General features: G+C 38.2%; 2 protein-coding genes across 3 annotated transcripts; both read left to right on the forward strand.

Annotated features, from left to right (window-relative positions):
• Window positions 1–6,093: 6,093 nt before the first annotated feature.
• Window positions 6,094–10,859, forward strand: LOC143637276 (U11/U12 small nuclear ribonucleoprotein 65 kDa protein-like). 2 transcript variants are annotated; one of them, XM_077104708.1, is made up of 12 exons: window positions 6,094–6,289; window positions 6,806–7,041; window positions 7,140–7,211; window positions 7,300–7,527; window positions 8,266–8,347; window positions 8,430–8,615; window positions 8,979–9,134; window positions 9,212–9,388; window positions 9,473–9,560; window positions 9,656–9,714; window positions 10,126–10,191; window positions 10,287–10,859. In XM_077104708.1, exons 2-12 carry the CDS (start codon window positions 6,827–6,829, stop codon window positions 10,374–10,376), a joined length of 1,419 nt encoding a protein of 472 aa, XP_076960823.1. In that variant the 5' UTR covers window positions 6,094–6,289; window positions 6,806–6,826; the 3' UTR covers window positions 10,377–10,859. The 2 variants fall into 2 exon arrangements, with proteins under 2 accessions (XP_076960823.1, XP_076960824.1); XM_077104709.1 differs by lacking the exon at window positions 6,094–6,289 and having other exon boundaries at window positions 6,923–7,041; window positions 7,126–7,211.
• Window positions 10,860–11,918: 1,059 nt separating this feature from the next.
• Window positions 11,919–14,036, forward strand: LOC143637313 (thioredoxin-like 1-1, chloroplastic). The gene is made up of 4 exons (XM_077104734.1): window positions 11,919–12,178; window positions 12,993–13,169; window positions 13,277–13,441; window positions 13,525–14,036. Exons 1-4 carry the CDS (start codon window positions 11,936–11,938, stop codon window positions 13,816–13,818), a joined length of 879 nt encoding a protein of 292 aa, XP_076960849.1. The 5' UTR covers window positions 11,919–11,935; the 3' UTR covers window positions 13,819–14,036.
• The last annotated feature ends 10,263 nt before the right edge of the window (window positions 14,037–24,299 follow it).

The raw sequence follows: 24,299 nt of genomic DNA on the forward strand, positions 1-24,299 counted from the left end.
GGTTTTAAACTTTTAAGGGTTTTGATAATAAAAAACATTACTAAATAGTTTAGCTCACGGGTTGACCTAAAAACCGGCCAAAACCGGACCACAAACACCCCTAAATCCAGGTGAGGTAGAGTGCGGCTAAGGAAATCAGAAAAACCCAAAAGCATTTTGCAAATGGTCATAACATTGTACACTGCCTAAACATAAATTTGATAGAGAACTATATATGTTACTAAACACTAAAAGATCAAACAATAAAGAATGAAAGTGTGGAACCTTGAAAGTGCGTATAAGATTTCCTAAAAAATCCCTGTCGACACAAATCTTATGGAAAGCCAAGACAAAAGCAAAGCCCAAAGGTAAGTAAAGGTAAGGGTAAGGCAAAACAAAAGCGTAGCAAAACTCCAGTCCCTAGGCAAGTCTACGACAAAAGTATACACTCTCTTAATAGTCAATAACCTTAAGCTTGTGGGTACAAGAGTCGTGACATGTGATCTCTTCTTATGACCAAACAATCAAACAAATATTTTCTAATTCGTTCACCTAAAATTAAAATACAACCCTAAAATGAATATATGAAGTACGTGACGAGCTTAAGATAAATTTTTACTACTGTCATTTCTGAAAAGGATTAGCGAATAAGTGTTACTCGAATACCATATCTGTAAATAGTATATAAATAATAATTACTGGAAAATATATACATGTGTGTATGTGTGAAAATTTTGTAAAAAAAATTAAAAGGAAAAAATAAAAAAGACTGTTTATCTTAATTCTAGAGTAGAGTAAATATATTGATAGACATGAGTTATTACTAATCCTAATTAGTTAAATAAAAAACTTTTGTTGAAAATGAAACGTAGCTAATGAGTTGATCAATATATACCAAAACATTGTTCATGCATCTGAATAGCTATTGTGATAATACTATTTTTATTATACAATATCCTATAACTTAAATATTTACTAAACTAAACAAAAAAATAATACAACTTGTAATAAAAATGATTCAGTATTAATTTAACTCATTCTCGCGCGTACATGCTTACTGTATGACCTCATGAACCAAATACCATGTTGAATTTCGGTTTGTAGATAGCGTATACACATTTACAAGTATCGTTTTTTATCAAATCCCCGTTTTCTATATGGTGTAGAAGTATAGGCATGATACACTCTTGGTTTCATATGCACAAATATTTTGTGAACAATAGTCGTTTTCGTGTTTTTGTCTTGTGGTTTTAATTGTGCATGGTGTAGAAGTTTGTAATGTGGGCATGTGGCAATCAACAAGAATAGTAATATATGTATGGTTATCATTATCCAGGGCATTGTGTTTCACAAGGATATCCAATAATTGTCGCTTTTGGTACTACTTATACCCAAAGTAGATGTTAATGCAAACTACTTCTTCTTGTCCTCCCTTAGACAAAAATCATTCTTCAACTTCAACCCCTTTCATATTAAAGTTGATCAAACCCAACTCTATAGTTGGAATATATACAAAATATATATGTTTTTTAACTAGAGTAAATTAGTTGCCAGGGTTTAGAACACGTTACATATGCCCTCGTAAGACTAATCTTGCGTAAGTACGAGGACCTAGTTGTCGTATATACAAACCTATGGGTTTTTGAGTTACTTTTCTCCCAATTTAGTCTAATAAAGGTTGTTATTGATCTAGGATTGGTAGGTTCATTGGTAAACAATAATCCACTAACTTGGCCTAGTACGTAAAAAAGTATATGACCTTCAACCAAATGGTTGTGAATCTGATGCTAAATGTTATATAAACTTACTTAAGTTAATTGCTAAATGTTATATGAACTTACTTAAGTTAATTTAACTTATTAATGGATAGACTGTTTACTGTTGTAATAATTGCATAATACTTTACGATGTATATTGCACCCTACTTGAAGTTACATTAAATAGGAAAAGTGCGTATGTGAAACTTCTCAAATGTCAATATGAAATCAGAATTCAGTCGACACTAGTTTCAACTTTCAAAGTGTTTAATTAAAGTTTTTAAGTTAGGTGTTATGATACCGCGTTTTTGTGGCAGCTATATATAACGTGTGTCCATACGCTCTTTGGGAGTATCAAACATGTAATAGTCAAAGGGTTATTAACAACCAAGTTCATCTAATCTAACAAATAGTCAAGTGTTCATCATGCTCTTGCACCATGGTTATGCTTAACTAATTGTGGAAGTTTTTACATAATGTGGCATAAATGTCATTAAAGAGGAAGTACTAAAAGGGGGTAACTTGGTAAAGAAGATGAAATAGAGGGGTTAGATATGTAAATGAAGAAAATGAGGTGATAATTGCTTGTGAGAAGAAGTTTGCTTTCAAGTGAAATCAAAGATTCCGTCTGGTTTCATGCTTCCCGGAAGAGCATCTCAGGCGGATCATTTCCATTTAAAATTTTTTTATTAGAATATTAAAAAAACATAATTATTAGATTAAAATCGTGTCAATTTTATTCTTTTCTTCAAATGAATTCAACAATCCTGGATTAATGCATTGAAACATGGGCTTTGGAAAATGTGAATTTAATTATATTAAATTAAATATTGCGATTTTGTTAAAAATAGTTTTTTTTTTTTCAAAAAAACTAATTTTTTTTATCCACCTTTCACCATGTCTCAAGTAAAATTAAAACTCATAATCATTTGATTATTTGATTGTAAAACATATAATTTATCACCGACCAAGCCACGGGGTTGTTAAAAGTAAATATGTAATAGGTTTAACGATAAAGTCATAAAACCATAAAGTTATTAAAATCAAGAAAAGTAATATTAACTAATCAATATTTTAATTATCTTTTATTTTTCTAATTATAATTTTTTATAATATTTAATCAGATTAAGACATTTATAAGTTCAAAACGATTACAGTAAAGTGGTAGGCAAACGGGCAACAAGCTGCACCGTAACCCCATTTTGGATAGCAAAGTCAATCTTACTAAAGAGGAAGCTTTGTGACCTAGGAGCCAAAGAAGTCCCGTGTACAACTCGCTGAACCCTACTAAAAAAAGTCACAGCCTCTAGGGTCAGAAATCCAAATGTATCAAAAGCAAATGGGAGAAAGACATGTTGATTCTCTAAACAAACTTCTCGTGTTTAACAACTTTGTCCGATTCAGCCTTCAATGCAGCCTAACCAGAAACAAACCCACGGTCCCTAAGTCCAACAAGAGGAGACACTCCTGTAAGATCCACACAGACGTGTTTTCCCCATGTCCACCCAAACACAAAAATATCAGCTGGTCGTAAAGTAAACCTCCCTTCAAGAAAATCCGTGAGAAAAAATTAATGTAGCTTCCGAAGTTGTATATAACTCCGTGTTACACAAAGTTTTCTTTTTCTTTTTCTTGTTTTTTTTCAAAGAATAATAAGGTATAAAAAGAATAAACAAAATAAAGAAAAATACTGTTTAATATAACTTTGTTTCAAAATTTTCTCGTATCTTTTACATTTTCTCATGGCCTCGTATCTCCCCAGCTCTTTACTATTGATCCATAGATCAATTAACTTGAAGAAAATAATGGGGTAAATCATTTAAATGGAAATTTTGACCGTAAGTTACGTGATCCTTTGACTAAGTTTTCTAAAAATATAGTCTCTGGACCATTAAATAGTACATGTCTCTCAATAGAAGGAGAAAAATCAAATTCGAACTACGTTACACAAGCCAACAAAAATCTAGCATGGTCCTAAACGATATTTGGTGATTGTTATCATATGATGACTAGAAGTAAAAGTTCATTTCATGTCAGGATGTGACCATGCCACTCACACATTAACACATGATTTCATTGGCGAAGCTTCGTTATCAAACCATACACACACACACACAAAAAAGCATAACCACTGTATGATTATGCATAATACGTAGTTTGTTAATTATGTCATCACATAAACATTAGCCAGTGAAATGTTGACACGTATTTTGTGGGTTTCATAGTTTTCAAAGGCACCTTTTCCCTTTGAACTAACTATAGTACTATACAACTATATTAAACATCTGTTTCACTATTCGAAGAATTAGTATTGTCGGTGGGTAGTATACATGGGTATTATAGAGTGATTTTCGACGAAATTAAAATATGCTTAGACAACATTCAAAATTAGGATCAATGTACCTTTAGGTTTCATACTTTTTCAAAATTAGGATCAACGTTCAAAATTAGTATCATCATGCATCCACTACCAACTAGTTTTAGTTTTAATGGAGAGCTTAAGAAAAGTAGACGTACAAAAATACAAAATATGACATATACATCTAAATCAGGTAAATAAGAAATTAAGAATGTGAGATTATTTAAGTGTTAAGGAAAAATTGTATTTAATTGGAGATATCTTTAATTCTTTATAACTCAATGCAGACACGGGGAGTTTAAACGTTGAAATATTATATTGGTTAAAACGTTTGTTGTTAAAAGATTATTTGATGATTGCTAATGATTGAAAAATATAAGATTCGTTGATGCTCTAGTAGAGATGTTCATATCAAACCAAACTCCAAAAAAAATAAATTTGAGTTCGAATATTTGAATCTTGAACCGACCCGGCCCGAATACTCCGAGCATGAATAATACTTAATTACCTTTAATATAAAAGACTTAATGATTTGGGTTTCAAACTTGAACCGACCCGGCCCAAATACTCTAAGCATGAAGACTACTTTATTTTAATATAAAAGACTTCATGGTTCAGGTTTCAAACTCTTTACAAAAAACGGGCTTCAGAAATCTCTCCTCTTTGACAAAAAAAAAAGTTAGAAATCTCTCCTCAATGCCTTAATGGTTACTTTCCAACTGGGCTTCAAATTTTAATAGGCCCGCTACAAAATGACCAAGTTGGGTCTAACTTAAACGGGAATACTGAATAGGCAAAGATGAGTTTTGGGCCAGTATATGGGCACGCCTAGAAGTGCACAAAAAACCTGTACCTGGAACCGGGCCCGAAAAAAATACCCGTAACCGGTTTTTTTATACCCGGGTATTCTATACCCGAAACCGGAACCGACTCTACCCGTAGGGTATGCATCTTGAGGTCAATACCCGTACGCGGAACCGTACCCGATTTATACCCGTAAATACCCGACCCGGTCATACCCTATACCCATACCCGGTTATACCTGATACCAATTTTATAATACCTGAAATAATACATGAGTTTTATTGTATATTTTTATGTTTACTTCACAACTTTTATGTTTAAGTTTTCGTAAAATGCATATTACTAAGTAAATAATTTGTAACTAAGTGAATTTATGATTTTTGTAATATAGTTCAATTATTTTTATAAATTAAAAAGCAAATTAAAATTTGAAACAACTTAACAAATGTATAAAACAATTCAAAATTCAAAACCGGGTATTAATACATGGTCGTACCCGAAAACATACCCGCTTCCAATACCCGGTTATACCATAACCCGATCATACCCTACCCGGGTACATAAGGTTGAGTCTCCTCGATACCCTACCCGATTTCTCTCAATACCCGATTTTTCAATACCCGATCATACCCGTAACCGGTTCCATACCCGAACCCGGGTATTAGAAAAAACCGGATTTGTGCACCTCTAGGCACGCCAACTCGATTTTTAACCCGACCCTATTTAAAAAAACCGATTTGAACCCGGTCCAACCTTCACATCTTAACCAATTCGTCATCTCGTTCCGTGAAACCGGTTTGGACCCAAATGATTCGATAAAACATGCCAAAAAACCAGGGTTTTTGTCCAAACCGGTTTTAACCCGATTTCAATAGTAAAGGTGTACAAACCGGTTTAAAACTCAAAATCGGTTTGGGTTGAAACCGATTTAGTTTGGTCAACAAAAGTCAAAACTGGTTTATGATCAGATTCGGTTCGGGTTGAAACCGGCTTCTTGACCAGGTTACAATCAGTTCAATTTTGAGCAGTTTTTGCCTGTTTAAGTTCGGTTAACCAGTTTGAAACTGTTTTGGTGGAAAAATTACAAACCGATTCTCAACCTAAAGATTTCAATCGGTTCCAAATCTGTTTATTTTTACTCCAACCCGGTTTTGACCAATAGTTTTGACCCACCCGAAACTGTTTTAAACCCGAACCGGTTTGGGATAATAATCATAAAACCCGTTTTGTAAAATGTCTATTTCTCCCACATTCCAATTTCTGCAATAGGAGCAGAGTATTTGATCAAACACAAACCAAAGCTTGCATCATTTGACTCTATATTGTTTCATTAGAATGGAATAAAGACGATAAGTACAAGAAGATCTAGTTATCGTTTTGCTTGTTACAGGTACGCCTCAAATTGGGTTCAATCACTAGTCAATTGTGGCTGTTATAGTCAATTTGGTGTGGGTATGTGTTAATGTGTTATATGTATATTGTATGATTATTGGTTAAAGTTAGAGATTCATACCTTATTCTTCATGATTATTATTTAAGGGTTTTGTTAGAACTGGTGCACACCAGGTGTTCGACTTATTGCTTCAAAGAATGTTGGTTTTTTATTTTGATGTTATTGTTAGAGCTGTTCATATTATTATGAAATTGGTCCTTTTTGTTGCAAATTTATATGCTTTAAGGGTATTTTTTGGTTCTGTGTGTGAGCTGTTACTTGTATTACATTTCAAAACATGAACAGCCATTTTAACTAGATTCTAATTTTTCGAAACGTATTGAACGATCGTTGTAACTAATTGTGTCTATATCTAACTGGATTTTAACATATTTGACTTTGAAAGAAAAGTTACACTTGCTAATACATCCATTTGAATGCCAAACCGTATTGACTATTGAATGATCTTTGTAGGTAGTAACTTCAGATTCTCTGATGGCCAATATTCCGCCTTTTCAACCGCCAAATTACTCTCAAGGGATGCATAATTATGCACATCAGAATGCGGGTGAAGTTTCACAAAGGCCTCCGGAAAAAGAAGCGTTTACACTTTTGATCCGTCGTCTTCCTGAAGCTATTCCTCATGATACCTTGTCTAGACTATTATCACATTATGGTGCTTCGTGTGTTCGTCCTTGCACTACTGGCAAGTAAGATTTATAAGTTTTTTTTACGTGTTTGACCCGTTAGAAATAAACATAACCCTAAAATCTATTTAATCACATTGGCATAAGTTTTATTATTGCAGGATGAGGAACTGTGCGTTTGTTGATTTTAATAATGAGGGTTTGGCAACTCAAGCACAACGCCAATTGAACGGGTAATAAAGAACATTTATTATACATTTATATAATTATACCGTATAATTATGATTTTTTAAACTGCTATTTTCTTGATATGTTGTTCAGGTTAAGGTTTCTTGGTAAAGTTTTGTCAGTTGAGAGAGCTAATAAACCATCGAATGACACTAGATCTCAACAGAATAATCCTATGGCTGGGAACGATGCCACGTCAGCAAAAGATGATGATACTGCAGCCACAGATTTGAAGAAAGAGTCCATGATGAAATCTTTACCGACACTTGAACCTATCGCTGAAAAACTTGGAGTTGAGTACCCATTTCCACCTCACCTTGAGTAAGTTGCTAAACCCTTACATGCTCACAGTGAATAACAAATATAAAAAATTAAGATGAACAAGTTTTGTGAAAGGACATGAACAAGTTTTAACAAAATAATCCTTACATGAACAAGTTTGTTTGTATCGCCACTCTTGTTTCTCTTTTATGCAAAAATAAATTTTAAAACTAAAATAGATTCTTACATGCTCTTTAGGCCAGTAAACAAAGCGACATTCAGTGAACAATTCGACAGGAAGTTTGTTTGTTTAATAAGTGAACGGACATGAACAAGTTTTTTTGTTCATTTAGTTAAACGAACGAATACGTGTCCCTCGTTCAGTTATGTTTGTGAATGTTCATTTATGTTCAATTATATTCGTTTGTTTACGTTTAATTATAAATGTTTGTTTACGTGTGTTTAAGTTTGTTCATATATATTCTGTTAAACTTTAAGGACCCACTATGCCCGACAGGATTAATGTTCACATTTAATTTTTTATATTTGTTATTCACTGTGAGTTATGTTAGTTTTTTTGTGTTTGTATACCTTTCTTTATAATATTACCAAACGAGCACAAACACGAATACGCTTGTTTTCGTAACGAATGAACATGAACAAGAAAACTACGTTTGGTTAATTGTTCGTCTTCGATCATTTTTTCGATTAAAGATAAATGAACAAACACGAACATGTCCCGTTTATGTTCGTTCGATTCATTTGCAAGGCCAATGCTCTAATCTTGACCAACTGTAGATATGCATACCCTCCACCAGACGGAAACATCTTGACCAACATTTTAAATGCTCTTATTGCTGTCCCTCGCTTCTATACACAGGTAGTTATTTATTAATGTGGATCAGCTGATCAAGTATAGTTCTCACTTATGTTATTATAAATAACTTAATTGTTTATGGTAGGTGTTGCACTTGATGAATAAAATGAATATTCCAGCTCCATTTCGTGCAGCATTGCCAACCCCACCTCTGCCGCCTTCAGCACCTGCACCACCGCCACCGCCGCCACCGCCACCGCCACCTGTAGATGCAAACTCCAGTTTGGCTAATCTTTCGAGTGGTGAATCTGAGTTGGAGTCTTCTGATGAGGTAAAATGAAATGTATTTACCCTTTTTTTAATCTGAGTTGAGAGACTTGCACTCTTGTTTTAGAAAGAAGGAAAAAAAACAAAACAAAACAAACAAAAACATAAACAAAATGTGTTTTTTTTTGTTTGTAAAATTTTATCCATAATTTGAGGTAAATTATTATCTAACACAAACCCTGCCAACAGCTTTCTTATAAGTGAGATTTTACTAGGTATGGTTGTTTTTTTATCTAGACAGACCGACACTCGCAGCACACCCAAACACTATTTTCCACTACCCTTTTTTATTACAACTAGTTTTCTAATTATGATTATTAAGCATCACATTCAAAATTAAGCTTCCAAACCCTTTGATGCTTTTTAGGAAAATGCCGGTTCTCAGCGCAAGCGTATCAAACGGGAAGCTATTGTGGGCCCTGCTATCGACAAGGATGTAGCTCATGAAACTGTTGGATTAAAACCTGCCACCTTAATTCCTAAGGAGATCCCCTTGATAAAGAAGAAGAACCCTGTTTTGCAGGTGGCTATTAGTTTATTATTACCAACTATTTTCTTCCATAAGTTTTCATATTTTTGCTTTTATAATATTGCTTGCAGATTAAAATCACTCCTAAACAAATTCAACCTGAAAAAGTAGACGATGACGTGGCAGAAGAAATAGAGGAAACGGAAAATAATGATGATAATTTAAATACTAAATCCTTTGTCACTGTTGAAGAACTGGAACATGGGAAATTGCCTCCAGAAGAAATATTATCTCTTCCAATGTTTAAGGTAACCGCCAACTAATGTTTAGTGAATAAACAACATATTAACATTATAGACGATTTTTGTAACGGTTTTATTTACTTGTTTCAGAATTATAATGCTGGAAATCCTGCGCCTGTGTTGTACATAAAGAATCTTGCAAAAGATGTGGTTGCAGATGACTTTTACTACGTGTTTGGTAAACCACAAGTCACATTATTAGAAAAAACAGATTTTGGAGAAAAATATAGATTCTGAGTATGCCAGTTTAGGTTTTATCTTATGATGTTGCAGGCACATTCTTTGGAAGCATTGAAACAGCTAAACTGAATCTTTCTGTGAAGTTAATGCAGGTAACATGTCCTGATTAAGCATGTATATTTAGCTGCCACATAAGCAGAAACTGAACATGTTAAAAGAACTGAAATAAGTTTATTTACGAATTTGAAAATGATATTTTTTGTAAAACATATGTTTGAAATAAAGTTAGTGATTAAATGTCAAATCAAATGCCACTATGATACACCATTATAGTAAAATGACAAACAATACGTTATATGTCATGTCAACAAGTTTTGAAATTCAACAATAATTTGACACGCTATGGGTTGAACATGTCATTTGGTTGCTAAAGTTAAAAAAAAAGAAAAATTATAGTATAAGTCTATGATTGCCGGGCATAAAATTACCAAAATGCCCCTCGTGTGATCTGCTCATTAGAACCAGAATTTGTTCGTTTATTTCGACTTGTTTTTCGATTTCAGGAAGGAAGAATGAGGGGTCAAGCTTTTGTGACATTCCCATCGATTGAAATTGCTCATCGTGCTATGGTATATATATTGTCATTTATTAATATTAGTCTTAATATTAATAAAAAGCATTGTCATTTGTTAATATTAATGATAAACTTAAAAAACTCTTGCAGAATGTGGTTAATGGATTTGTATTTAAAGGGAAGCCCATGATCATTCAGTTTGGCCGGAATCCATCTGCTAGCAAAACGAGTGAAAAATAGCTTTACAGAATCGGGTCGGGTCGGGTCGGGTCGGGTCTTATTATATGTGATGTAAAACTGATTTTGACATGAACACATGGATACTATGAAAAACAGTTAAGGTAGGAAACGTGGGTGGCAATAACTTGTGGTGTCCCCATTTTTTCTGTTGATATGAGTTTTATCCAAATGTTATCCGCTTGTTTTTCTACACATGTATGGGTAATATTTTGGTTTTACATTATCCATCTTTAACATTTATGGAGCCACGTGGGTTCTTTATCGACCATATAGGATCTTATCCGTTTATTTATTGTGGGCTTGGGTCTCTTTTCTATCTGTGTACATTTTGGTCCCTTTGATTTTATGGGGCGTTCGTTTTCTAGTTTGATGTTTTAAGATTTATTTTTGGTACCATAATTCAAGATTTCAAGGTATATCTTTTATATGGATGGTGAGAAATTACAATTAAAAAAGAAACATTTAAAAGGACCTCATTATGTACAAGTAGCCTTCAAGTGGTTACATACATAAATGACCTCATCATTTGTTTCACTAAAATTAACTATTCGCATCAAATCGGTTTCAATTTTCAAATTCTTACAGTGGGCGGATATAAGCGAAGCGTATATTTTCACATCACGAGTTATTGATTTTTCTTCCATTTTGTGAAACAAGTCAACCGCTTCTGTAATCTTACCTTTTTTACACAACCCCGATATTACCTTACTGTAAAACCGTTGGTTCACACACGTGTATTCCACCATTCTATCCAAAAGATTAGCAAAAGTTAACTATTCTAAACCTTTCATCAAGACACGAAATGGTTGGTTACTCGGTTTGCATCCCCTGTTGACCAATGTTTTAATAAGTCAAAACGTGTGATTCACTAGATTCACTACACTCGTTTATGTATGTAACCATTTGAAGGCTACTCAATCCTGTTTAGTGTAAAGCGTGTTTTACTTGATATTATTGGTTAGTATGATACTGATAGGACTTCATAAAAAGTTTTTAAATAATGGATTATCACAGTCATAAAGAAAGTGTACACTTAAATAAAATTTATATCAATTGTTGTTGTCTTACAAAGGGTTAATTGAATGTAACCACAGAAGGGTATAGACGGTCCCATGTTCTTTTTGATTTTTTAAAACATTTGTATGTAATATGTTCATGAAGAGTATTTTGTTCATGTGAAAAACCTTATTGTATAAGTCGATAAGTCAATAATGATAAGCTAAACCCTAGAGGACTAATATAGAATCTTATATAAACACAAGGGAGTTAAACTGTCATGAAGAGGCAGTACCACATTATCCACCGTAGGATCATGTTATCCAATAGCGTATGACTAGGAAAAGCAGATTCCAGATAAAAAGTGATATTACATTAATAATAATAATAATAATAATAATAATAATTGATCCAATCCAACACCACCTCCACCAACTTCTTCTTCAATAATCTCACTTTTCGCTCTTTGCAATCAATCAAAAAGAAGATCTAAAACCCTAATTCCAATCTTAATCTTCATCTTTCATTTCAAAAAAAACCCAAATCAAATTCGATTAATAATCATGGCGAGGATCATAAGCAACGATTGTAAGCTTTCTGACCGTAATTATTATGGTGCGTTTGCTTGCAATCAATCTGAGAATTTGTCTCCGGTGATGGTGATTAAGATGCCGGTTTCTTCAAATTTGGCATCCAATTTGACCGTCCGATCATCTGCCGACGGTGATTTCTTTGGTCGGCGGTTGACTTTAGGCGGTCAAGAAACAAGGGTTTCTACCCAATTAGCCGCTGCTTCTGGTTCAAAGGTTTGATTTTTTTTATTATTAAGTTATTATTAGTTTTTTCGTTTATTTAATTTTAGTTTTCAAATTTAATTTTGGATTTTTAGGTTTTGGTTTTTGATTTTTTTCAAGTTTCCTTTTTTTTCTTTATTTGATTTTAGTTTTGAAATTCATTTTTAGGTTTTGATTTCTTGATGATTGTTTTATTCTCATGAAATGATTTAATAAAAAATCATAACTTATATGTAATTGCTCTTGTGCCATGTTCCGAAATCCCTAAAAATGAATAAGCTTTAATGATCTTTCTTGATAATATTGATGTTGTTTTGATACATTTGGTTTATTTCCTGTGGTGTGAGAATATGGATCTTTATTTTTTTATAAAACTTGCAAGAAAACAGTTTGATTTTGATGGTTTATGAAAGTTTTCCAAGTTACTTTTTATTTTTTTATTTAATTATATTTTTAAAATTCAATTTTAGGTTTTGATTTCTTGATTTTTTTTATTCTTATGAAATAATTCAATAAAAATTCATAAGTTATATGTAATTGCTGTATTACCATATTCAAGAATCCCAAAAAAGGAATAAGCTTTAATGATCTTTCTTGTTAATATTTTGATGTTGTTTTCATACAATTTGCTTTATTTCTTGTGGGTGTGAGAATATGGATCTTGATTTTATTATTATTTTTTTATAAATCTTGCAAGGAAACAATTTGAATTTTGATGGTTTTTAATCCTATTTATCGCTCTGATTTCTTGATCCTGTTCTTTCAATTATAAATGATTATTAAACATTTAAACCTAATTCAAGATTTTAAAATTGCGATTAAACAGATGAGTATTGGCATTGGGAAATCTTTAAGATGGTGGGATAAAGGTATCCAACCAAACATGAAGGAAATAACCGGTGCAGAAGATCTTGTTGAATCGCTGTTAAACGCCGGTGATAAATTGGTTGTTGTGGATTTCTTTTCGCCCGGTTGTGGAGGTTGCAAAGCTCTTCACCCTAAGGTTAGTCTCAAATTCGCATATTTTTCATCAAATAATTTAGTATTTTATACGACAAACAAATTGCAAAAACAAATTTCATCTTTTATAACGACGAATTGTTTTTGCAGTTATGTCAGTTAGCAGAAATGAATCCGGACGTGCAATTTCTGCAAGTGAACTATGAAGAGCACAAATCTATGTGTTATAGCCTCAATGTTCATGTCCTTCCGTTCTTTCGATTTTATAGAGGGGCCGAGGGTCGCGTTTGTAGCTTTAGCTGTACCAATGCTACGGTCCGTGCCCATATAACTTTTTTTTATATATAAATATTTATTGCGTGTAGATTACATAATTGACTAATTGTTATTTTTTGCAGATCAAGAAATTTAAAGACGCATTAGCAAAATACAAGCCGGATCGATGTAGTTTAGGCCCTACAAAAGGTTTGGAGGAGAAAGAATTGGTGGCGCTCGGAGCCAACCGGGATCTTTCTTTTGTGTATGATCCGAAACCCGAGTGCCCGGAAAAGGAGGCTGTGCCGCCAGTACCAGCGGTTGCAGCATCGAGTTTATTATCAGGACCGAGTCTTCCTCTTCCTCGTCCTTTGACATCGACATTGGAAATGAAAGAAGATAATAAAGATAAGACATTGGTTTCCTCTGGGAGATGATGTGTGTTTTAAGGTTATCCAAATGGTTGTAGGTTTGATGGTAGTGTGTTTGTACAGGGTACACCTTTGTACTATGTTTTTGTTGTGTAAATAGTACAAAAGTTGAGCTGCTGCATCTGTTTGGTGAGTTTTAGAAGCCTAAATCTGTGTCTAATATATGTATATGAAAGAATGTAAGTATGTAACTTTGTTTTATTTATAAACAAGGTTTTGGTTGAGGTTATGAGTTAGAATCTATTTACATTTACAAGTTCATGTGCCCTAATTAGCTGTCAATTTGTGTCCTGTTTATTTGGTTCACATGCGGCCCGTTTATTTATAAACGGGTCGGATGTCTTGAATGGCAGAAATTTGTTGTGCATGAGAATATGTACAATGGATGGTAATATAAAGGACTATGAAGACTATGAATCGTGTCGAGTTGAAATGTTCCGTCTGTACAGTGTATCCTACCCATATTTTTAGTCGTCAAAAACATCAACCCTAACCAACACACAATTAGAATCGAGTAACCCGAAAATGATCCGTTTAACCCATTTTTCTAAGCATGTCAAATGAGTTGGTCGGATAATCAAGTTTTAAATGTATTAATCAGGTTGTTGGGATGTAAAAAAAAATTGGTTAAACGGATCATGAACACGTATGTGGGATGTAGAACAATGGGTTAGATGGATCATAAACATTAAACAGACATGTGGGCCAATCTGTTTAACTATATGGAGTAAACAGGGTAACTCGGACACGAGTCCACGACCCTTTTTTTTAGAAAAGAATATATTGGGTTACAGGCCGTGGCGTGTCTGAAATTGTCCCGCTAATCCCTATTGATGTCACCATTAAGAGCCTAGCACGAGAAGCAGAAAGAAGGATGTAGCCAAAGACAACTTGCCGACGAGTGGTCCTATCCATGCATAGTGGCTATGGTCTATGGACGGTTGTTGACGGCAAGTCATCCTTGGCTACACCACCTACATTTATGCAAGCACCATGTTAGGCCATTGGTGAACCCTTTATTCTCATAAGAAGCTAATGGAGTGGAGTAAATGGCGAGGAAAGAAATGCATGATAATGGAGAGTGAATGGGGGTATTTATAACAACATTCTTACAATATCTCATGACATGTTGCAAGTAGAAAGAAAATCAATTAAGTAAAATTAATATGAAAGTGAGGTTAGAGTAGATAAAAATGTATCTTTTGTGTTAAATGAGTCATGTTTGATTATAAACGTGTTAGGTGGATTGTGTGACATCTGCCCCGATCCGACCCGACCCAGGTACCCGTTTCTCCGATCCGATCTCTTTCTCTTATGATTTAATATTTATTTATACTTATACTTTATTTTTAATAATAATATTTTCCTTTCCGCCTCTTCCTCTCTTTTCCTTTCCTCCGTCCCGTCCCTCTTCTTCTCTCCGCCTTCTTTCTCTCTTGTCGCCGTCCCGCCCTTAAGCCTTGAACCCCTTCTCTTATTTTTGTGTCCTTTGTTTCTTCCCGCCTAAGGTTGTCTGCGCAGCTCCACGCGCCAGACTCCTTACAAGGAAGCCTGCGCGAAGACCAGTTGTTCCTGCGATACGCGAGGCGAACTGTTCTCGCAGCGCGCTAAGAATTTTAGTTCTTCTCGCAGCGCGCTAAGAACGGTAGTTCTTCCCGCGACGCGCTAAGAATTGTAGTTCTTCTCGCAGCGCGCTAAGAACGGTAGTTCTTCCCGCGACGCGCTAAGAATTGTAGTTCTTCCCGCGGCGCGCTAAGAATGGTAATTCTTCCCGCGGCGCGCTAAGGATAATAGTTCTTCCCGCGGCACGCTAAGGTTTGTTCTGTCAGCCTTCGCCCTCGCGCGTGCGCTCGAGCCTTCTCGCGCTAAACCCTTTGAGTTTCCTTCTGTTTAATCTAGCCGTTTGCTTTTGTGTTGTCTATTCTTCTGTGCTGTTGACCTGACCTATCTTATGTCTGAAAAATTACTTTCGGCACAGCATGCGCACCAACCCCATTGGTTGGTAGAAAAAGTGACTGACATTATCTTTTGAGATCTGCTTTTCCATGCTTGACCAGTACCTTTATCTGACCCTCCCATGCCCGTTTACTGTTACCTGTCAGCTTTTCCTTTGCCCCCTGCAGCTGCCATATCTTTTGATATCTTTTGCTTTTGGAATCTTTTGCTTTTTGAGATCTTTTCCCCTTTTTCTAGGGATTGTGTTCCCTAGGGTTTCTCTATAAATAATAATCTTATTTTCTTTCTAACACATCACACACAAACACTTAATTTAACCTCCTCCTTGCTCTCTCTGCCGCCTCCCTCTCTGCCTCCGTCTTCCTCCCTGTTCTGCCCTGCTTTTCCGGTAATATATATTATATATAATAATTTACTTATTAATTATGCTAACTTATAATCAAGACTTAAAACCAATCGTTAAAACAATAATCTTTAATTATAGGTTAACTTGTGCTTGTTTAAAGTTGGTTCTTGCTTTATCTTTCACCGCATCGTTTATCATGTGAGTAATCTCGTACCTAATCCCTTTTTATTTTTAATGTTTTGGGATGTTCATGTGTTCATACAAACTTAGAGTCTTAAACTTGTTTATGAACTTTAGTCGCGCAGTATCCCATGTGTTGAGGACGTAGACTTGGCTGTTTATTTGTATGTGTGGATCATTAACCGTCTTGTCGGTCTATTCCGCAGTTCTCATGGTACCATTAGATGAACACGGGAGAACAATCGTTTATGATTTTCTCTTTTGTTTACACTTGCACAGTCTTTCTTGTTTGTGAGCTCAATTGTGAGCACTGGCAGTCTTTGAATCTTAGAGTTGGTCCCGATCAGATTACACCCTTGTTGAAAACCAGACATACACATGTTGCGCGCAGATTTATTGTTATCTATTATCTATTAAACTTGATTTCTCACCAACACGCAAGTGTTTGACGTTTTATTTTAACACATGTTCAGGTTTGCTGTAGCTACATTTGGAGCTTGTGGACACGTAGGACGTTTTTACTTTTGGACCTAGATTAAAATGTATCAAGACAAGTTATTGTTGTTCGAATATTTTGCCTTATAATATATTGAATTATGTTGCTTTATGTTATCTTGTGTTTGCTTTGCGCGTGCGCGAATGAATGTATTTATTAAATATTGACACCCAATAGTGTCACGAGTAATGAAACAATATGTGGCGCCCCGATGTATAATCCGCCTTTGGTCGGGGTGTTACAGATTGGTATCAGAGCTACGTGACTTTAGGATAGGTGGTTAGACGTAACGGCCTAGATTACCTAAGAGTCCCTTCTCGCGCATGAGAGAAATCTCATGTTTGCGCGCTTATTGTTAATTACTCGTTGTTTATAAATATGCTCGCGCTTGCGCAGTATATGATTTTATGATTTATTTCGCGATATTTCGATTTTTGCTGAATTTCGATTTTTATTGATTTTACTTACATATTCGTTTGTTGGATTTGGAAATCCGAAAAGTCATGGTGATACATGAATAGTTGATTTTCAATTTCCATTTACGATTATATTCTGAGATGGGAGACTTGAAAAGTCATGGTGATACATGAATTGTCAACCTCCAATACTCATTTTCTTGTATATTTTATATTGAGGATTGAAAAGTCATGGTGATACATGAATCGTCAATCTCCAATACTCGTTTGCTCGTATATTTTAAATTGGGAATTCGGAAAGTCATGGTGATACATGAATTGTCGATTCTTGATTCGAATTTGTTACCTTTATTAAGTCTGCATTTAGGGTCATTTATTTTACTTTAACTTTTGACAATAACTGACTCCGCGAAACCAAGCTTTTCGAGGTTATACTTTGCGCTAAAACCAAGATATTAACTAAAATTAAAACTTTTATAGAATGCCTCCGCTATCTCGTCGCCATCAGAGGAGAGAAGCCTCGCGCAGACGATCGCAGCAACGTTCCCAGGAAATGGCCGCCGCGATAGCCCAAGCTTTGAGCCAAAACAATGCTAACACCTCTGGTTACAACATTAAGTCCTTTAATGCGGGTAACCCTCCAAAGTTCACAGGTCTTGAAGGAGCCACCGTGATGCTCCAGTGGCTTGAGAAGATAGAAAACACTTTCCTCCACACCCAATGCCCCTCAGACAGACGAACCCTATATGCTTCCAGTGTCCTGGAATCCAGAGCGCTTACATGGTGGAATGGAGTAGCTCATGCGCGTGGCGCAGAGGCTGCTACCAGCATGCTCTGGGAGGAATTTAAGGATCTCTTGACGCGAGAATTCTGCCCTCCCAACGAAGTTAAGCGCCTGGAGGAAGAATTTTGGAATCTTAAGCAGTACAGTGGCGAAGCGCGCGAGTACGCGATGCGCTTCCATGAACTAAGACTGCTTGTCCCTCACCTTGTTACCCCTTCCCGCCGAGCCATCGAGAAATTCCTTGGGGGTCTCCCCATGGAAATTCAAGATTCTGTATGGGCCAGAAACCCAGCAACCCTCTCTGACGCCATCGAGTTGGCCGCTGTGCTCAGCGACAACCATGTCAGAGCAGGAACCCTGTTCCTGCGAGGAGCTGAGAAGACCAAACCCACCAAGACTGTCCTAGAACCAACAGAAACCAAACCCGAACCCTCAAACCGTAACAACCTCAAGCGCAGGCGCAAAGCCTATGCGCTTACCAACCCGCCCATAGTCCAGCAACCCGCCTACCAACCTCCAGTTTACGCGCCTAACCCACTGTCGACTTACCCAACTCCCCCTGTAGTCCATAACTATGCCTTAACCAATCCGACACTCCCTGCCCCGCCAACTAAGAAACCTTACACAGGAAACCATCCCTTTTGCCCAACCTGTAGATTTCACCACCCAACCCAAACCCCGTGTCGACTTTGTCACCGATGTGGCCGCGCTGGTCACATGGCGGAAAACTGTAGAGTTCTTCCCGCCAATCCAATTGCGCCAACACCACCCGTCTACCCGCAGAACCCACAACCAACCTACCAAAACCCAAGACCCAGATCGTGCTTTAACTGCGGTGATCCCAGTCATTTCCGGAACGCGTGCCCGAGACTACAAGTTCAGATTACGCAAGCGAATCCGGTGAACCAGATTTCGAACCAAGTGACGCGCGGACGAGCTTTTAACATAACCGCGCACCAAGCGCAAGCGAATAATGACGTAGTTAATGGTACATTTTTGCTTAACGGATTTTATGCTTCTGTACTTTTTGATACTGGCGCCGATCGAAGCTTTATTTCTCGCGCGTTTGAGCAGAAGCTTGCGCGACCGCGCGATAACTTAAAAGAAAATTTTTCAGTTGAATTGGCTAATGGCGAAACTGTTTTAATTAACTCAGTGATTAAAGATTGCACGCTTAACCTTAACGAAAACGATTTTCTGATCGACCTCATCCCCATGCCTCTTGGAAGTTTTGATGTTATTATTGGTATGGACTGGCTTTCGCATAATCGCGCCGAAGTTATTTTCGCCAAGAAGTTGATTCGCATTCCTCGAGAAAACGGTGATCTTCACATCTACGGCGAAAAACCCTCCAGTGGTCTTAAGCTTATGTCTTGCGCCGAAGCCCAAAGACTCATGCGGAAGAAGTGTATTGCATTTTTAGCCCATGTGGTCAAACCCGATGAAGGAAAGAAGAAGCTTCGCGATATCCCTGAAGTTTTTCCTGATGATCTTCCTGGTATCCCTCCCGCTCGTGAAGTCGAGTTCCGTATTGATCTTGTCCCTGGTGCATCCCCTGTAGCCAAATCTCCTTACCGTCTTGCGCCCGCTGAGATGCAAGAATTGGCAAGCCAACTTCAAGAGTTGACCGCTAAAGGATTCATTCGCCCTAGCTCTTCGCCCTGGGGTGCTCCGGTGTTGTTCGTTAAAAAGAAAGATGGTTCGTTTCGCATGTGTATTGATTACCGCGAGTTGAACAAACTCACCATTAAGAACCGGTATCCCTTACCGCGTATTGACGACCTCTTTGATCAACTCCAAGGTGCCTCTTGTTTCTCCAAGATTGATCTCCGCTCTGGCTATCACCAGTTGCGCATCCGCGATGAAGATGTTCCGAAGACTGCTTTTCGAACTCGTTATGGCCATTTTGAATTCTTGGTCATGTCTTTCGGTTTAACCAACGCACCCGCCGTTTTCATGGATCTAATGAATCGGGTGTGTAGGCCTTTCTTGGATAAATTCGTGATTGTGTTTATCGATGACGTTCTGATTTATTCTAAGACCAAGGCCGAGCATGAGCAACATCTTCGGTTGGTATTGCAAAAGCTTCGAACCGAGCAGCTCTTTGCCAAGCTCTCCAAGTGTGAATTCTGGTCTGATGAAGTACAGTTTCTTGGCCATGTTGTTAACAAGGTGGGTATTCATGTCGACCCATCCAAAATTGAAGCAATCAAGAACTGGATTACGCCATCCACTCCTACCGAAATCCGTTCCTTTTTGGGCTTAGCTGGTTATTACCGGCGCTTCATTTCGAACTTCTCGAAGATCGCTTTGCCTTTAACAGCTCTAACGCACAAAGGTAAACCGTATATTTGGGGCTCGAAGCAAGAAGAAGCCTTTCTGACGCTCAAGCGTTTGTTGTGTGAAGCTCCTGTCCTTGCGCTACCCGAGGGTAATGAAGATTTTGTCGTGTATTGCGATGCATCCAACCAAGGTCTCGGTTGTGTTCTTATGCAACGAGGCAAGGTTATCGCTTACGCATCAAGGCAACTCAAGGTTCATGAAAAGAATTATACAACTCACGACCTCGAACTAGGCGCAGTTGTTTTTGCCTTGAAGATCTGGAGACACTACCTTTATGGTACTAAGTGTATCCTCTACACTGACCATAAAAGCCTTCAGCATATCTTTGATCAAAAGGAACTCAACATGAGGCAACGCCGATGGAACGAACTCATCAGCGATTACGATTGTGAGATCCCGTATCATCCTGGTAAGGCTAATGTGGTAGCCGATGCGCTCAGCCGAAAACCCTGCCAGCTTAACTGTATCTTGCCGCGCACGCAGCTTCACTTTGCGCCGATTCAGAGCAATCTTGAATCACGCATTCGCGACGCGCAGCGCGCATCCATCAGTAATGGTAACCTTCGCGCCGAGTTAGCGTGTGGCGCGGAAGCGCACTTTGTCCCTAATCTAAGTGGAATTCTCTGTTATCTTAATCGTATCTGGATTCCCTTTGATGAGAATCTTCGCGCTGATATCTTGAGTGAAGCGCACAAATCTCGGTATTCCGTTCATCCTGGCGCCGATAAAATGTACAAGGATTTGCGCATTACTTATTGGTGGCCCGGTATGAAGAAGGATATTGCTGTGTTCGTAGCTAGATGCCTGACTTGTTCTAAGGTAAAAGCTGAACACCAACGCCCATCTGGTTTGCTCGAACAACCAGAAATTCCTACGTGGAAATGGGAAGGTATAGCGATGGACTTTATTACCAAGTTACCTTTGACAGCAAGCAAACATGATAGCATTTGGGTAATAGTGAATCATTTGACTAAGTCTGCTCACTTTCTGCCCATTCGTGAAAACTACCGTGTTGAGCAACTCGCGCAGCTTTATGTCAAGGAAATTGTCTGCCGTCATGGTACTCCTTTGAGCATCATATCCGATCGCGATGGCCGTTTTATATCCCGCTTTTGGAAATCTCTCCAATCTGCGCTAGGAACTCGCTTGGACATGAGTACTGCATATCATCCTCAGACTGACGGACAGTCTGAGCGAACTATTCAAACTCTTGAGGATATGCTCCGATCTTGTGTTCTTGATTTTGGAGGTAATTGGGATTCGCACCTGCCTTTGATCGAGTTCTCTTATAATAACAGCTATCATTCCAGTATTGGTATGGCCCCATTTGAAGCACTTTACGGTCGTAAGTGCCGCTCCCCGATTTGTTGGAGCGAAGTGGGTGAAGCTCAAATCACAGGACCCGAACTTGTTCAAGAGACAACCGATAAAATCGCCAAGATCCGTGATCATCTGCTGACTGCCAGAAGCCGATAGAAGAGTTACGCAGATCGCAGGCGAAAGCCTCTCGAATTTCAAGTTGGTGATCTTGTTCTCCTCAAAGTGTCGCCTTGGAAAGGTGTTGTCCGCTTTGGGAAGAAAGGTAAGCTTGCTCCTCGATATGTTGGACCATTTAAGATTCTCGCGCGTGTGGGAAAAATTGCCTACAGACTTGACCTGCCGCCCGCGCTCAGTAATGTGCATCCAACGTTCCATGTATCCAATCTCAAGAAGTGTTTAGCTGACGAGAACCTTCACATTCCACTTGATGAAGTTCAAGTTGATGAATCTATGCATTTCGTTGAGAAGCCTGTTGAGATTATGGATCGCGAGGTTAAGCAAACCAAGCGCAGTCGTATCCCTATCGTGAAAGTTCGCTGGGAGTCCAAGCGCGGAGCCGAGTTTACATGGGAAAGGGAAGATCAAATGAAGATCAAGTACCCGCACCTGTTCTCTGCGCAACCTACTTCGAGATAAATTTCGGGACGAAATTTCTTAAAGTAGGGGAGACTGTGACATCTGCCCCGATCCGACCCGACCCAGGTACCCGTTTCTCCGATCCGATCTCTTTCTCTTATGATTTAATATTTATTTATACTTATACTTTATTTTTAATAATAATATTTTCCTTCCCGCCTCTTCCTCTCTTTTCCTTTCCTCCGTCCCGTCCCTCTTCTTCTCTCCGCCTTCTTTCTCTCTTGTCGCCGTCCCGCCCTTAAGCCTTGAACCCCTTCTCTTATTTTTGTGTCCTTTGTTTCTTCCCGCCTAAGGTTGTCTGCGCAGCTCCACGCGCCAGACTCCTTACAAGGAAGCCTGCGCGAAGACCAGTTGTTCCTGCGATACGCGAGGCGAACTGTTCTCGCAGCGCGCTAAGAATTTTAGTTCTTCTCGCAGCGCGCTAAGAATTTTAGTTCTTTTCGCAGCGCGCTAAGAACGGTAGTTCTTCCCGCGACGCGCTAAGAACGGTAGTTCTTCCCGCGACGCGCTAAGAATTGTAGTTCTTCCCGCGGCGCGCTAAGAATGGTAATTCTTCCCGCGGCGCGCTAAGGATAATAGTTCTTCCCGCGGCGCGCTAAGGTTTGTTCTGTCAGCCTTCGCCCTCGCGCGTGCGCAGTCGTATCCGAGGTTAAGCAAACCAAGCGCAGTCGTATCCCTATCGTGAAAGTTCGCTGGGAGTCCAAGCGCGGAGCCGAGTTTACATGGGAAAGGGAAGATCAAATGAAGATCAAGTACCCGCACCTGTTCTCTGCGCAACCTACTTCGAGATAAATTTCGGGACGAAATTTCTTAAAGTAGGGGAGACTGTGACATCTGCCCCGATCCGACCCGACCCAGGTACCCGTTTCTCCGATCCGATCTCTTTCTCTTATGATTTAATATTTATTTATACTTATACTTTATTTTTAATAATAATATTTTCCTTCCCGCCTCTTCCTCTCTTTTCCTTTCCTCTGTCCCGTCCCTCTTCTTCTCTCCGCCTTCTTTCTCTCTTGTCGCCGTCCCGCCCTTAAGCCTTGAACCCCTTCTCTTATTTTTGTGTCCTTTGTTTCTTCCCGCCTAAGGTTGTCTGCGCAGCTCCACGCGCCAGACTCCTTACAAGGAAGCCTGCGCGAAGACCAGTTGTTCCTGCGATACGCGAGGCGAACTGTTCTCGCAGCGCGCTAAGAATTTTAGTTCTTCTCGCAGCGCGCTAAGAACGGTAGTTCTTCCCGCGACGCGCTAAGAATTGTAGTTCTTCTCGCAGCGCGCTAAGAACGGTAGTTCTTCCCGCGACGCGCTAAGAATTGTAGTTCTTCCCGCGACGCGCTAAGAATGGTAATTCTTCCCGCGGCGCGCTAAGGATAATAGTTCTTCCCGCGGCGCGCTAAGGTTAGTTCTGTCAGCCTTCGCCCTCGCGCGTGCGCTCGAGCCTTCTCGCGCTAAACCCTTTGAGTTTCCTTCTGTTTAATCTAGCCGTTTGCTTTTGTGTTGTCTATTTTTCTGTGCTGTTGACCTGACCTATCTTATGTCTGAAAAGTTACTTTCGGCACAGCATGCGCACCAACCCCATTGGTTGGTAGAAAAAGTGACTGACATTATCTTTTGAGATCTGCTTTTCCATGCTTGACCAGTACCTTTATCTGACCCTCCCATGCCCGTTTACTGTTACCTGTCAGCTTTTCCTTTGCCCCCTGCAGCTGCCATATCTTTTGATATCTTTTGCTTTTGGAATCTTTTGCTTTTTGAGATCTTTTCCCCTTTTTCTAGGGATTGTGTTCCCTAGGGTTTCTCTATAAATAATAATCTTATTTTCTTTCTAACACATCACACACAAACACTTAATTTAACCTCCTCCTTGCTCTCTCTGCCGCCTCCCTCTCTGCCTCCGTCTTCCTCCCTGTTCTGCCCTGCTTTTCCGGTAATATATATTATATATAATAATTTACTTATTAATTATGCTAACTTATAATCAAGACTTAAAACCAATCGTTAAAACAATAATCTTTA

The sequence above is a fragment of the Bidens hawaiensis genome, unplaced genomic scaffold (assembly GCF_021521415.1).
Source record: "Bidens hawaiensis isolate Kalapana, Puna unplaced genomic scaffold, B.hawaiensis_p1.1 tig00008219_1, whole genome shotgun sequence".
Lineage (NCBI taxonomy): Eukaryota > Viridiplantae > Streptophyta > Magnoliopsida > Asterales > Asteraceae > Bidens > Bidens hawaiensis.

Excerpts from the sequence above, each read along its gene's own strand:
- LOC143637276 (XM_077104708.1), top strand. The coding sequence starts at position 6,827 with ATGGCCAATATTCCGCCTTTTCAACCGCCAAATTACTCTCAAGGGATG. Across the intron at positions 8,616-8,978 it reads AGTTGGAGTCTTCTGATGAG|GAAAATGCCGGTTCTCAGCG; the intron begins GTAAAATGAAAT and ends GATGCTTTTTAG. Across the intron at positions 9,389-9,472 it reads TATCTCTTCCAATGTTTAAG|AATTATAATGCTGGAAATCC; the intron begins GTAACCGCCAAC and ends TACTTGTTTCAG.
- LOC143637313 (XM_077104734.1), top strand. The coding sequence starts at position 11,936 with ATGGCGAGGATCATAAGCAACGATTGTAAGCTTTCTGACCGTAATTAT. Across the intron at positions 12,179-12,992 it reads CCGCTGCTTCTGGTTCAAAG|ATGAGTATTGGCATTGGGAA; the intron begins GTTTGATTTTTT and ends GCGATTAAACAG. Across the intron at positions 13,170-13,276 it reads GCAAAGCTCTTCACCCTAAG|TTATGTCAGTTAGCAGAAAT; the intron begins GTTAGTCTCAAA and ends TTGTTTTTGCAG.